Below are 16,345 nucleotides of genomic sequence, written 5' to 3'. Positions count from 1 at the left end.
TACTCATCAAATGATGCAACAGACTCTGGAGAGGATGATCTAGACTCTGAAAACAAGAGCTCAAGGAAGGTAAAGTCCCCTTCTGAAGTTATTGATTCTGGTGAGAGTGGTCTATACTCAGATAGGCTACTTTGAACTGTCACAGTAAATGCACTCTCTGAAGCGAAATCTGGTCTGTACAAACTACGATATTCAAGGTCTGAAGTTACAGACATAGGTGATATAGACCTACACACATCGTACAACAAATAATAATCACAATGTCCAGGTCTGAATTGTGTATTAGGTGAGTCAGGAGAAAGAGGTGTATGATCTTCAAATGTTGGTACAGATTCAGGTATCGGAGAAACACTCCCATTGTATGACAAATAATAATCACAATGTCCAGGTCTGAATTGTGAACTACTTTCTGAAAATACTGACGCAGGAGGTAAAGTTTTGATTTCAGATTTATCTTGGTGTTTCAAATTGTATTCATGTTCCTCCACAAGGGAATTAGCTGGCTCCTGCTTTACTGGCATCATTACAGCAACTGGTAATAATGACCAAACTTTCTCATCACTCAAGTCAAGCTGTATAAATGCTGTTTTAGCTACAACTGGCAATGTGGTTTTAGCCTCAACAGAGTCTTCTGTTGCCATTGTTGTGGTAGATAACATGTCTGTTTTGGTGTCTCTGTGCACAGATTCAGACTGGACTAAGGCAGGTGAGATGAATTTCTTAATAGATGTTTCAGATTGAATAGAGTGAGGGAGATAATCAGAAACTGGAGAAGCTGATTCATGCAAGACTGGAACAAGTTCTGCTTCCAATTGATCCAGAAATTCACTGTCTGAATACATCGATTCAGGAGAATCTGCTCTGTCCTCAGCAATCAATTCCTCAAGGCTAAATCCAGAGAATTCAATGTCTGAGGTGACTGATTGTGGTGACGAAGATCTATCTTCTGTGAATAGCAAATAATAATTACAACAATGTGGTCTGAAATCAGGAATAGGAGAGTCTGGAGAGAGAGGCCTGTACTCATTTAACGATGTTATAGATTCAGATGAAGATGGTCTAGACTCTGCAAACAAGAGCTCAAGGAAGGTATAACCATCTTCTGAAGTTACTGATTCTGGTGACAGGGGTCTGAATTTTATCAAACCTCCTTCAGCTGCTTCTACGAATTCACTCTCTGACACAAAAGATTCTGGAGAATATGGTCTCTCTTCATTGACAAATTCCTCAAGATAGAAGCCAGATCCTTCAACGTCTGAAGTTACTGAAATAGGTGACGAAGATCTGCTAAAGAATGACATTGACGACTCAATTATTGTGGGTCTAAATTGTGGGATTGGGGAATCAGGAGATAGAGCTCGATATTGGTCATTTGAAGTGATAGAATCAGGTGAAGATGGTCTAGACTCTGCAACCAAGAGCTCAAGGAAGGTATAATCACCTTCTGAAGTTACTGATTCTGGTGACAAGGGTCTGAGTTCCATTAGACCTCTTTCAACTGACTCAACAAATTCACTCTCTGATATAAATGATTTAGGTGAATCTGCTCTGTCTTCAGCAAACAGTTCCTCAAGACAGAATTCAGAGAATTCAATATCTGAAGCTACTGATTCTGGTGATGAACATCTACTTCCAGTGAAAGACAAATAACAATCGCAACATTGAGGCATGAATTGAGGAACTGGAGAGTCAGGAGAGAGGGCCCTGTACTCATCAAATGATGCAACAGACTCTGGAGAGGATGATCTAGACTCTGAAAACAAGAGCTCAAGGAAGGTAAAGTCCCCTTCTGAAGTTATTGATTCTGGTGAGAGTGGTCTATACTCAGATAGGCTACTTTGAACTGTCACAGTAAATTCACTCTCTGAAGCGAAATCTGGTCTGTACAAACCACAATATTCAAGGTCTGAAGTTACAGACATAGGTGATGTAGACCTACACACATCGTACAACAAATAATAATCACAATGTCCAGGTCTGAATTGTGTATTAGGTGAGTCAGGAGAAAGAGGTGTATGATCTTCAAATGTTGGTACAGATTCAGGTATCGGAGAAACACTCCCATTGTATGACAAATAATAATCACAATGTCCAGGTCTGAATTGTGAACTACTTTCTGAAAATACTGACGCAGGAGGTAAAGTTTTGATTTCAGATTTATCTTGGTGTTTCAAATTGTATTCATGTTCCTCCACAAGGGAATTAGCTGGCTCCTGCTTTACTGGCATCATTACAGCAACTGGTAATAATGACCAAACTTTCTCATCACTCAAGTCAAGCTGTATAAATGCTGTTTTAGCTACAACTGGCAATGTGGTTTTAGCCTCAACAGAGTCTTCTGTTGCCATTGTTGTGGTAGATAACATGTCTGTTTTGGTGTCTCTGTGCACAGATTCAGACTGGACTAAGGCAGGTGAGATGAATTTCTTAATAGATGTTTCAGATTGAATAGAGTGAGGGAGATAATCAGAAACTGGAGAAGCTGATTCATGCAAGACTGGAACAAGTTCTGCTTCCAATTGATCCAGAAATTCACTGTCTGAATACATCGATTCAGGAGAATCTGCTCTGTCCTCAGCAATCAATTCCTCAAGGCTAAATCCAGAGAATTCAATGTCTGAGGTGACTGATTGTGGTGACGAAGATCTATCTTCTGTGAATAGCAAATAATAATTACAACAATGTGGTCTGAAATCAGGAATAGGAGAGTCTGGAGAGAGAGGCCTGTACTCATTTAACGATGTTATAGATTCAGATGAAGATGGTCTAGACTCTGCAAACAAGAGCTCAAGGAAGGTATAACCATCTTCTGAAGTTACTGATTCTGGTGACAGGGGTCTGAATTTTATCAAACCTCCTTCAGCTGCTTCTACGAATTCACTCTCTGACACAAAAGATTCTGGAGAATATGGTCTCTCTTCATTGACACATTCCTCAAGATAAAAGCCAGATCCTTCAACGTCTGAATTTACTGAAATAGGTGACGAAGATCTGCTAAAGAATGACATTGACGACTCAATTATTGTGGGTCTAAATTGTGGGATTGGGGAATCAGGAGATAGAGCTCGATATTGGTCATTTGAAGTGATAGAATCAGGTGAAGATGGTCTAGACTCTGCAACCAAGAGCTCAAGGAAGGTATAATCACCTTCTGAAGTTACTGATTCTGGTGACAAGGGTCTGAGTTCCATTAGACCTCTTTCAACTGACTCAACAAATTCACTCTCTGATATAAATGATTTAGGTGAATCTGCTCTGTCTTCAGCAAACAGTTCCTCAAGACAGAATTCAGAGAATTCAATATCTGAAGCTACTGATTCTGGTGATGAACATCTACTTCCAGTGAAAGACAAATAACAATCGCAACATTGAGGCATGAAGTGAGGAACTGGAGAGTCAGGAGAGAGGGCCCTGTACTCATCAAATGATGCAACAGACTCTGGAGAGGATGATCTAGACTCTGAAAACAAGAGCTCAAGGAAGGTAAAGTCCCCTTCTGAAGTTATTGATTCTGGTGAGAGTGGTCTATACTCAGATAGGCTACTTTGAACTGTCACAGTAAATTCACTCTCTGAAGCGAAATCTGGTCTGTACAAACCACAATATTCAAGGTCTGAAGTTACAGACATAGGTGATGTAGACCTACACACATCGTACAACAAATAATAATCACAATGTCCAGGTCTGAATTGTGTATTAGGTGAGTCAGGAGAAAGAGGTGTATGATCTTCAAATGTTGGTACAGATTCAGGTATCGGAGAAACACTCCCATTGTATGACAAATAATAATCACAATGTCCAGGTCTGAATTGTGAACTACTTTCTGAAAATACTGACGCAGGAGGTAAAGTTTTGATTTCAGATTTATCTTGGTGTTTCAAATTGTATTCATGTTCCTCCACAAGGGAATTAGCTGGCTCCTGCTTTACTGGCATCATTACAGCAACTGGTAATAATGACCAAACTTTCTCATCACTCAAGTCAAGCTGTATAAATGCTGTTTTAGCTACAACTGGCAATGTGGTTTTAGCCTCAACAGAGTCTTCTGTTGCCATTGTTGTGGTAGATAACATGTCTGTTTTGGTGTCTCTGTGCACAGATTCAGACTGGACTAAGGCAGGTGAGATGAATTTCTTAATAGATGTTTCAGATTGAATAGAGTGAGGGAGAGAATCAGAAACTGGAGAAGCTGATTCATGCAAGACTGGAACAAGTTCTGCTTCCAATTGATCCAGAAATTCACTGTCTGAATACATCGATTCAGGAGAATCTGCTCTGTCCTCAGCAATCAATTCCTCAAGGCTAAATCCAGAGAATTCAATGTCTGAGGTGACTGATTGTGGTGACGAAGATCTATCTTCTGTGAATAGCAAATAATAATCACAACAATGTGGTCTGAAATCAGGAATAGGAGAGTCTGGAGAGAGAGGCCTGTACTCATTTAACGATGTTATAGATTCAGATGAAGATGGTCTAGACTCTGCAAACAAGAGCTCAAGGAAGGTATAACCATCTTCTGAAGTTACTGATTCTGGTGACAGGGGTCTGAATTTGATCAAACCTCCTTCAGCTGCTTCTACGAATTCACTCTCTGACACAAAAGATTCTGGAGAATATGGTCTCTCTTCATTGACAAATTCCTCAAGATAAAAGCCAGATCCTTCAACGTCTGAATTTACTGAAATAGGTGACGAAGATCTGCTAAAGAATGACATTGACGACTCAATTATTGTGGGTCTAAATTGTGGGATTGGGGAATCAGGAGATAGAGCTCGATATTGGTCATTTGAAGTGATAGAATCAGGTGAAGATGGTCTAGACTCTGCAACCAAGAGCTCAAGGAAGGTATAATCACCTTCTGAAGTTACTGAATCTGGTGACAAGGGTCTGAGTTCTATTAGACCTCTTTCAACTGACTCAACAAATTCACTCTCTGATATAAATGATTCAGGTGAATCTGCTCTGTCTTCAGCAAACAGTTCCTCAAGACAAAATTCAGAGAATTCAATATCTGAAGCTACTGATTCTGGTGATGAACATCTACTTCCAGTGAAAGACAAATAACATTCGCAACATTGAGGCATGAAGTGAGGAACTGGAGAGTCAGGAGAGAGGGGCCTGTACTCATCAAATGATGCAACAGACTCTGGAGAGGATGATCTAGACTCTGAAAACAATAGCTCAAGGAAGGTAAAGTCCCCTTCTGAAGTTATTGATTCTGGTGACAGGGGTCTGAATTTCAATTCACCAATTTCTGCTGCCGGTGAGTATTTTTTCACAGGAACTACATAATCAAGGAAGTTAGCTCTATACTGAGGAATTTGTAACATCCCCGGATCTGGTGATTCCGATCTGTTTTCAGTTAATGATTCTCCATGACTTAAACTAGAGTACTCAAATTCTGATGTTTCTGAGGCTGGTGAGGAGGGTCTACTTCTAGACTGATACGTTTTATATTCAGCTAACGGCAAACTAAACTCCGGAAGTGGAGGGTCGTGAGAGAAGGGCCTTAAATCATCCAACAACGTATCAGATTTAGGTGAAGATGGCTTCGTGTCAGTTAAGAAATGGTCAAGATATAAAAGGATTCCATCACTGTCTGAACCGAGTGTCTCAGGAGAAGGAGTTTTGTACTCAGGAAGGGACGACAACTGGATGAACTCCCATTCCATTTCTGTTTCACTATCTGGACTGCCAGATCCCGGTGATGGTGGTCTATGTTTTGTCAAGTCTCTTTCAGCTACTGTATCTACTTCTGACAATATTGAATTAGGAGAATCTGGTCTTTCCACGGCAAACAATTCCTCAAGACAGAACTCAGAATAGTCTAGGTCTGAAGTAAAGGATTCGGGTGAAAATGATCTATCTATTGAATCACACACTGAGGGTGTGTGTTGAGGTACTGGAGAGTTAGGAGAAAGCTGCCTATTCTCATCCAACGAAGTAACAGACTCTGGGGAGGATGCTCTACAGTCAGTGAACAACAGATCTGCATAGTCAATCGCTGATGTCACAGGTGTCTCAGGTACTGGTGTGTCAGGTACAGGTGTGTCAGGTACAGGTGTGTCAGGTACAGGTGTATCAGGTACAGGTGTGTCAGGTACAGGTGTATCAGGTACAGGTGTGTCATACTCAGGTACTGGGGAGGTCGGGGACAGGGTCCTGCTCTCAGTCACCAATTCATACAACTCTGGCGACGGGGACCATATGTCATCAGAAAACATCTCAGAGGACACAGGGGATAGGGAACTCAGAACACTGTCTGAATGGTAAGGAGAGAAGGGACTCCGGATGATATCTGGGTGGTAAGGAGAGAGGGGACTCCAGATGCTATTGGTGTGGGAAGGGGAGATGGGACTCTGGATGCTATCGGTGTGGAAAGGGGAGAGGGTACTAAGAGCGCTATCTGCTATCTCTGAATCACAGGAATCCTTTTTACACTTGTATATGTCTGAAGGAGAATATGAGGGTTCTCTACTCTCCATAATGTAGGCTTTAACCTCGGATGAAAATCTAGACCCATCCAACCCGGGAGAAAGAGGCCTGCTTTCACGGAATGCCCTGGCAGAATCTGGAGACATTACCCTACACTCGCGGAGAGGGGAGTCAGGCGAAATTGCCCTGTAGGTGCCAACGGACATTACGGACTCAGGGGATGATAGGCTAGCTACGCTAATGAACCCTTCTTCCATGGGCGAGAGACCCCGTAGAGAGTCAGGTGACAGGGACTCCATTTCTGAATCAGGAGTCATTGGTCTGTAGTCAGTGAGATGTGAATACAGTGTTGTGTCTTGGCCAGGGGACTGGGGGGTAACTGGCATGAACATGTAGGATGTTTTTGCCCTCACTATGACGTCATCGGGTTCTGGTCGGACGGTGATAAAGCTAGGGTGCCTGTCAGGTGAGTCACGTGTCATCGGAGTGAACTCGCTGGTTGGTGGACTTTGCTTCGGCCGAACAATGCCCTTTTGGACGTTGGTTTGCTCTACCATGCTGTAGTGAGCCATGGCACAACCCTCTCCTGGCTCGTCAATAAACGAAAGCTGTGTCTCCATCTGTGATTGGTTCCTTCTGAGAGCTGCCAGCTCCAGCCGTTTCTCTTGCCGGTCTTCGGACCTGGGGACCATCTCAGTGACCTGCAGGATTTCGTCTGAGCCATACATGGCCTGGTAGAAACGAGCCGTTATCTCTTCTATGTGCTTTTCAGAGATGACTGTTCTCTGGTCAGCCTCCTCAGCCACTGTTCTCTGGTCAGCCTCCTCAGCCACGGCCAGACTTGCCGGACCATGGCAACAGTCCTGAGGTGAACAAGCCTGGCTACTGTTCTCAGGCGAACACGCGTTGCTACAGTCAGACTCAGCTAAATTACTGTGGTCATAGATTTCTGTGCTGGCCTCTCTGGACAACCTGGCTTTGGTTTTAGGGTTCAGGGTAATGGAGGAGGTGGAGGATGAGGTGGAGACATAGGGTCTGTCCAGTGGCATCTCCCTAAACCCAACACAGAGTTCTCTGAAGTCTGTCTCTGCCTGCTCAGACTCTGACAGACTCAGACCAAAGTCTCTGATCACTATGGGAGACGATATCCTGAGCTGTTCCGGTGACAGCCAGCACTCATGCTCAACCTCGCCTCGCCCCGGTGGGGACATTTGGTCAACACCAGCTGGCAGAAGCCCAGTGGCGCCCACTTGAGGGTGGAGCAGGCCACTGCTACCTCTGCTGCGCTGGTCCTGAGGCTGGTCTCTGGTTTGGTACTGGGGGCCATACACCTGAGACGCTAGTCTCCATGTTTCTGCTCCAATCACGTTCAGAGGGGGACTTACTTGCTCGCTGGCGGTGGCGGACTCCCTTGTTACCGCGTCCTCCGAATCCCACGGGTTGGGGCTCAGCTCCCTAAAACATGAATGACATGAACACCGGGTTATTATTACATTTACATTTTAGCAGACTCCAAAGAGACATACTATATGACTATATAATAACAGAAACAATTATTATAATCATTATAGTTATTATATATTATTATTAATACTATTGTTATTATTATGTTAATCTGGAGGAGCTATTAGGTATTGTCAATATTAAGTTCTGATGATCTACTGGAATGACAGATTGATAATGAGTCTCAAACTCCGTAGAATTCTCCTCTCTTACTAAAGTCAACAGTTAAATGAAATATAAAAATATTCTCATCCATCCTTGAAGCTGATTGGCTCATTCTCTGACTGACGTACGTTGTGATCTCCAGGTCCTCCAATAGTCCGTGCATGCTCTCTGAGTGGGTGTGGCCCATAGGCTCCGCCCAGGAAGGAATGTCCAGGAGGGAGGCTACTGATAGGTCCTCCTCTGAGACGGCTGGGGGCGGTCTGGGGGAAGAGTCCACCCTCCTCACCAGTCTGAGGCTGTCTACGTCCTCCTGCACTGAGGACAGGGCTACAGACACTGGCAGACAGAGACACACACACACACACACATATATATATATATATATATATATATATATATATATATATAGAGAGAGAGAGAGAGAGAGAGAGAGAGAGAGAGAGAGAGAGAGAGAGAGAGAGAGAGAGAGAGAGAGAGAGAGAGAGAGAGAGAGAGAGAGAGAGAGACAGACAGACAGACAGACAGACAGACAGACAGACAGACAGACAGACAGACAGACAGACAGACAGACAGACAGACAGACAGACAGACAGACAGACAGACAGACAGACAAAGAGAGAAAGAGAGAAACACAGAGAGAGACAGAAAGAGAGAGAGAAACACATACAGAGAGAGAGAGAAAGAAAGAGAGAGAGAGCGAGAGAGAGAGAGACACACACAGACTCAGGATCAAAACATGGTCAGATTTATATCGTCCTCTACCAACATCACTGGCAGAACCCTCTGAATGAACCCTTACACTAAGTACGAATTACACTGTGACATTTGGGGGAAGTCCATAAAAAAAATGTATGGGCCTAATAATAAAGACGTAATTTAACGGTTAAAAGGACCTTTTAATGTGGCAAGAACACAACCAGTCATGATGCTCTCATCTGATTGTCGAACAAATCCCTCATTAGTATTGTGGCAAGGAAACAAATCACTTAGCGGATTTAAGAGAGCCCTGATGTTGGAAACAAACATCATTATGTTGGTAAACAGCCCTGAAGTTGGAAACAAACATCATTATGTTGGAAACAAACATCATTATGTTGGTAAACAGCCCTGAAGTTGGAAACAAACATCATTATGTTGGAAACAAACATCATTATGTTGGAAACAAACATCATTATGATGGAAACAAACATCATTATGATGGAAACAAACATCATTATGTTGGAAACAAACATCATTATGTTGGAAAACAGCCCTGATGTTGGAAACAAACATCATTATGATGGAAAACAGCCCTGATGTTGGAAACAAACATCATTATGTTGGTAAACAGCCCTGATGTTGGAAACAAACATCATTATGATGGAAAACAGCCCTGATGTTGGAAACAAACATCATTATGATGGAAAACAGCCCTGATGTTGGAAACAAACATCATTATGTTGGTAAACAGCCCTGAAGTTGGAAACAAACATCATTATGTTGGTAAACAGCCCTGATGTTGGAAACAAACATCATTATGATGGAAACAAACATCATTATGTTGGAAACAAACATCATTATGATGGAAACAAACATCATTATGTTGGAAACAAACATCATTATGATGGAAACAAACATCATTATGATGGAAACAAACATCATTATGTTGGTAAACAGCCCTGATGTTGGAAACAAACACATTATGATGTCATGCAGAGTCACATGTATTTATTTTCCAAGTTATAGCACACCATATGTTTTAAATACAGCAGGTTTTTAAAGGACAAAAGAGTTTGGTCTGCTTTGTGTTTTCATTTTTTCCATGGAAAAAATATTACAATACTGATATCGTCCCGACCCTACCTCATAGTGTGTGTGTGGAAATATCATAAACAAAACTGTAAAATCACATTGTTTAACTGCACTGCCATATTAACATTTTTAGATATTGCCAGACTGACTGACTGAGCTACCATAATACCCATGGCCTGTCCAGAAATAACCCCTAACCCCTACTGTCCAGAGTCTAGACACGTGTGGAGATCTGAGAGTGATTGATGGGTGGTGACATGGTGAGAGATTCACCTTACCCTCTTGGTGGAATTTTGGTGGTATTGCTTACACCTGTCCAATCCTCTCTTATCTCCACAAGTGTCTAGAGGTAGGGGCTAGGGCTTTCTTCTGGACAGGACCCCACAACCCTCCAGCTGTGGGGTGGACCTATAACACGACTTGAGCAATTGGTTGGATGTTTCATTCCATTTCTATATACACACACGGATTTGCACAGGTGTAAGCTGGACACACCCACAGCACCCTGATCAGACAGGTCTGGGTAGCTGGAGACCTGCTGTAAACAGTGAAATGATATATTTAAATGTGTACTATTCACACCCTTGCTTCATTACAGCTAGTTAGATGTGCAACCACTGACTAACTATAGCTAGGGGAATATCTCTAGTCTAGCAATAGATACTGTTGATTTGGCTGGATATCATCATTTAATAAGATGGCCAATGGTTAGCTAGGTAGCTAGGATACATCAGACAGCTAACCATTTACAGTAACAGCAGTTCATTCATTAAGTCAATGCACATTAAATCTTATACAGAAATGGTACTTTATCTTGGCACTGTGGCACGGTATGGTCAGCTATTAATCAGTTCATTCATAGATAATAGATCAGTCGGGTTAGAAGGGTGAACTCTTACTTTGAAAGGACAGTAAATCTTGGCTGTGAACTTAACCAATGACAAGCATTCCACATTTAACCTAACCCAGATGTGAAAATCGAAAAATCAAGTTGTTATTTTTTGTTTTATATGCAAAAACGATAAACAAGTCATTTTTTTATATTTCTATTTCGAATCAAAAACAAACCAATAAGCCGTTTTCACGATCCAGGTCTCCTCTATCTCTGTAATGTAACTGGTCCAGTACCTTCACTCTGGTCCAGAGTCTTCTCTATCTCTGTAATGTAATGTAACTGGTCCAGTACCTTCACTCTGGTCCAGAGTCTTCTCTATCTCTGTAATGTAATTTAACTGGTCCAGAGTCTTCTCTATCTCTGTAATGTAATGTAACTGGTCCAGTACCTTCACTCTGGTCCAGAGTCTTCTCTATCTCTGTAATGTAATGTAACTGGTCCAGAGTCTTCTCTATCTCTGTAATGTAATGTAACTGGTCCAGTACCTTCACTCTGGTCCAGAGTCTTCTCTATCTCTGTAATGTAATGTAACTGGTCCAGTACCTTCACTCTGGTCCAGAGTCTTCTCTATCTCTGTAATGTAATGTAACTGGTCCAGTACCTTCACTCTGGTCCAGAGTCTCCTCTATCTCTGTAATGTAACTGGTCCAGTACCTTCACCCTGGTCCAGAGTCTTCTCTATCTCTGTAATGTAATGTAACTGGTCCAGTACCTTCACTCTGGTCCAGAGTCTTCTCTATCTCTGTAATGTAATGTAACTGGTCCAGAGTCTTCTCTATCTCTGTAATGTAACTGGTCCAGTACCTTCACTCTGGTCCAGAGTCTCCTCTATCTCTGTAATGTAATGTAACTGGTCCAGTACCTTCACTCTGGTCCAGAGTCTTCTCTATCTCTGTAATGTAATGTAACTGGTCCAGTACCTTCACTCTGGTCCAGAGTCTTCTCTATCTCTGTAATGTAACTGGTCCAGTACCTTCACTCTGGTCCAGAGTCTTCTCTATCTCTGTAATGTAATGTAACTGGTCCAGAGTCTTCTCTATCTCTGTAATGTAACTGGTCCAGTACCTTCACTCTGGTCCAGAGTCTCCTCTATCTCTGTAATGTAATGTAACTGGTCCAGTACCTTCACTCTGGTCCAGAGTCTCCTCTATCTCTGTAATGTAATGTAACTGGTCCAGAGTCTTCTCTATCTCTGTAATGTAATGTAACTGGTCCAGTACCTTCACTCTGGTCCAGAGTCTTCTCTATCTCTGTAATGTAATGTAACTGGTCCAGTACCTTCACTCTGGTCCAGAGTCTTCTCTATCTCTGTAATGTAATGTAACTGGTCCAGAGTCTTCTCTATCTCTGTAATGTAATGTAACTGGTCCAGTACCTTCACTCTGGTCCAGAGTCTTCTCTATCTCTGTAATGTAATGTAACTGGTCCAGAGTCTTCTCTATCTCTGTAATGTAATGTAACTGGTCCAGTACCTTCACTCTGGTCCAGAGTCTTCTCTATCTCTGTAATGTAATGTAACTGGTCCAGTACCTTCACTCTGGTCCAGAGTCTTCTCTATCTCTGTAATGTAATGTAACTGGTCCAGTACCTTCACTCTGGTCCAGATTCTTCTCTATCTCTGTAATGTAACTGGTCCAGTACCTTCACTCTGGTCCAGATTCTTCTCTATCTCTGTAATGTAATGTAACTGGTCCAGTACCTTCACTCTGGTCCAGATTCTTCTCTATCTCTGTAATGTAACTGGTCCAGTACCTTCACTCTGGTCCAGAGTCTTCTCTATCTCTGTAATGTAATGTAACTGGTCCAGTACCTTCACTCTGGTCCAGAGTCTCTTCTATCTCTGTAATGTAATGTAACTGGTCCAGTACCTTCACTCTGGTCCAGAGTCTCTTCTATCTCTGTAATGTAATGTAACTGGTCCAGAGTCTTCTCTATCTCTGTAATGTAATGTAACTGGTCCAGTACCTTCACTCTGGTCCAGAGTCTTCTCTATCTCTGTAATGTAACTGGTCCAGTACCTTCACTCTGGTCCAGAGTCTTCTCTATCTCTGTAATGTAACTGGTCCAGTACCTTCACTCTGGTCCAGAGTCTTCTCTATCTCTGTAATGTAACTGGTCCAGTACCTTCACTCTGGTCCAGAGTCTTCTCTATCTCTATAATGTAATGTAACTGGTCCAGAGTCTTCTCTATCTCTGTAATGTAACTGGTCCAGTACCTTCACTCTGGTCCAGAGTCTCCTCTATCTCTGTAATGTAATGTAACTGGTCCAGTATCTTCACTCTGGTCCAGAGTCTTCTCTATCTCTGTAATGTAATGTAACTGGTCCAGAGTCTTCTCTATCTCTGTAATGTAATGTAACTGGTCCAGTACCTTCACTCTGGTCCAGAGTCTTCTCTATCTCTGTAATGTAACTGGTCCAGTACCTTCACTCTGGTCCAGAGTCTTCTCTATCTCTATAATGTAATGTAACTGGTCCAGTACCTTCACCCTGGTCCAGAGTCTTCTCTATCTCTGTAATGTAACTGGTCCAGTACCTTCACTCTGGTCCAGAGTCTTCTCTATCTCTGTAATGTAATGTAACTGGTCCAGTACCTTCACTCTGGTCCAGAGTCTTCTCTATCTCTGTAATGTAATGTAACTGGTCCAGTACCTTCACTCTGGTCCAGATTCTTCTCTATCTCTGTAATGTAATGTAACTGGTCCAGAGTCTCCTCTATCTCTATAATGTAATGTAACTGGTCCAGTACCTTCACTCTGGTCCAGATTCTTCTCTATCTCTGTAATGTAATGTAACTGGTCCAGTACCTTCACTCTGGTCCAGAGTCTTCTCTATCTATGTAATGTAATGTAACTGGTCCAGATTCTTCTCTATCTATGTAATGTAATGTAACTGGTCCAGATTCTTCTCTATCTCTGTAATGTAATGTAACTGGTCCAGTACCTTCACTCTGGTCCAGAGTCTTCTCTATCTCTGTAATGTAATGTTACTGGTCCAGAGTCTTCTCTATCTCTGTAATGTAACTGGTCCAGTACCTTCACTCTGGTCCAGATTCTTCTCTATCTCTGTAATGTAATGTAACTGGTCCAGTACCTTCACTCTGGTCCAGAGTCTCTTCTATCTCTGTAATGTAACTGGTCCAGTACCTTCACTCTGGTCCAGAGTCTTCTCTATCTCTGTAATGTAATGTAACTGGTCCAGAGTCTTCTCTATCTCTATAATGTAATGTTACTGGTCCAGAGTCTTCTCTATCTCTGTAATGTAACTGGTCCAGTACCTTCACTCTGGTCCAGAGTCTTCTCTATCTCTGTAATGTAACTGGTCCAGTACCTTCACTCTGGTCCAGAGTCTTCTCTATCTCTGTAATGTAATGTAACTGGTCCAGTACCTTCACTCTGGTCCAGAGTCTTCTCTATCTCTGCGTAGGTCCTGGACGTCTGCTCCTGCGCTGACTTGTTCATCTGGGTCTCTATCAGGTGGACGATGTCCATCCGGTTGATCTTCGTCAGCCTCTTTATCAGGCTGTCCTCTGCTGGACAAAATATAAGACCTAATATTAGTTCATTAATATTAATAATAATAATAAATAATCATTACCTTTTTCACTTCTATAGCACTTTTCATTAAACAAAATAATCTTGCTTTAAACCATCAACAAAAAAACAGACAAGAAAAAAGACAATCGATTCAAGAAGACATATTTATCATCCATAAATAGCAAACATCTGTTTTTGCTTTGTCATTATGGGGTATTGTGTTTAGACTGAGGAGAAAAAAAACGAACAATTTAAATCCATTTTAGAATAAGGCTGTAACATATATTTATCATTCATAAATAGATGGATGGTTTCCATGGATGAGTCCACACCTGAGTGCCAAAATGGCACCCTATTCCCTACATAGTGCACTACTTTTGTCCAGAGCAGTGCACTATATAGGGAATAGGGTGCCATTTTGGACACAGCCCAGTGAGGCCCAGTAGAACAGATGGTGTCATCAGGACAGATATACCAGTGGCGTGTTTTCCCTCTCTCTCAGCCCAGCGCTGCAGCAGGGCGTGGCTCTGCTCCTGTAAGGAGTTAGGGTTCTCTGTCCTCACTTCCTGAATCTCATCCTCGTTGAACTCCAGCTCCCTCGCCAGCTCTGAGACACACGGGGGCACACACACACACACACACACACACACACACACACACACACACACACACACACACACACACACACACACACACACACACACACACACACACACACACACACACACACACACACCACACTGAAGTGGCGTCCTAAACAGTATCCTTATTCCCTACATGGTGGACGACATTTGACCAGTGTTCTCCACAGCTTTTTACTCCTATTTCATACACACCTTCTACACCAGGTAAACACCACCTGGATAACTTACCTGTCCAGCTGAACCCCAGCAGGTCTGCAATGATAGCCAACGTCTCCTCTTTCCTGTCTGCATCGTCGTGCCAATCCACTACAAACACCACCACGGCCAGAGGTTACACACAGGTCATCACAGCTCAACAGCAGCACAGTAACAACATTATGGCTACGTCCCAAATGGCATCATATTCCTTATAGGGTGCACTACTTTCGACCATAGGGCCAATAGGGAATAGGGTGCACTACTTTAGACCATAGGGCCCATAGGGAATAGGGATGCACTACTTTAGACCATAGGGAATAGGGTGCACTACTTTAGACCATAGGGCACATAGGGAATAGGGTGCACTACTTTAGACCATAGGGAATAGGGTGCCATTTTGGGCCGTAGGCCATAACTCTCCAGAGATCATGTTGATTATGGGATGTTTTCTAGGTTCTTGGAAGGTACAGATACATTTCACTAGGTCATGTAACTGGCCTCTATGTTATAGGCTGTGGAGGTAATGGTGCTGATGACGGGTGAAGTATGGAGCAGGGCTGATGTTCATACTGATCCATACTGTTGATGACAATACCTGCTCTACTCGGACCACCATGACAGTGTATTTATAGTCGATTAGAACTTAAACAATGGAAAGAATGTGGCATTCCAAACTCAGTGTGGGGATTAGTATAAGGAGTTTCAGTAATGCAGTAGTCTATTAGATGTCCTGAAGTTAATCACGATGGGCATTCCAAGAGTTTTCTCCTAACACATCTAGATCAGACAATCTTGAGATTTCATGTACACATGCGTAGACAATAGACACTAGACAATCGTCAATAGACAATAGTCAATAGACACAGACATTTATATGGAAAAGAAACAACACAACACAGCACAGGACAAGACAACACAGCACAAGACAAGACAGCACAGCACAGGACAAGACAACACAGCACAGGACAACACAGCACAGGACAAGACAACACAGCACAGGACAAGACAACACAGCACAGGACAAGACAACACAGCACAGCACAGGACAAGACAACACAGCACAGCACAAAATGACAAAACAAGACACACAACAGAAAAGTGACAGATGATTGGTCTTGAATAAGACAAAGAAAGGTCTTCCAAGTAGCAGAGAAAGAGAGGAAAGGAAGTGGCAGATTT

The 16,345-nt window shown here is 42.5% G+C and overlaps 1 protein-coding gene across 12 annotated transcripts in view; it reads right to left on the bottom strand.

The window, feature by feature from the left end:
* Positions 1-16,345, bottom strand: part of LOC106592866 (uncharacterized) — a 182,761-nt gene that overhangs the window by 40,914 nt on the left and 125,502 nt on the right. For 8 of the 12 annotated variants that reach the window (XM_082978216.1, XM_082978209.1, XM_082978212.1 and 5 more), the window contains 5 exons: positions 15,197-15,274; positions 14,800-14,931; positions 14,177-14,320; positions 8,232-8,439; positions 7,821-7,890 (listed from right to left, as the gene is read on the bottom strand). In XM_082978216.1, coding sequence (XP_082834342.1) covers positions 7,821-7,890; positions 8,232-8,439; positions 14,177-14,320; positions 14,800-14,931; positions 15,197-15,274 — 632 coding nt within the window. The remainder of the gene's footprint in view (positions 1-7,820; positions 7,891-8,231; positions 8,440-14,176; positions 14,321-14,799; positions 14,932-15,196; positions 15,275-16,345) is intronic. The other 4 variants (XM_082978210.1, XM_082978218.1, XM_082978219.1 and 1 more) reach the window with 1 other exon arrangement.

Source organism: Salmo salar, chromosome 08 (genome assembly GCF_965601325.2).
Source record: "Salmo salar chromosome 08, fSalSal1, whole genome shotgun sequence".
NCBI lineage: Eukaryota > Metazoa > Chordata > Actinopteri > Salmoniformes > Salmonidae > Salmo > Salmo salar.
The sequence above is the reverse complement of the archived record's forward strand: the minus strand, read 5'-3'. Positions and strand labels throughout refer to the sequence as shown.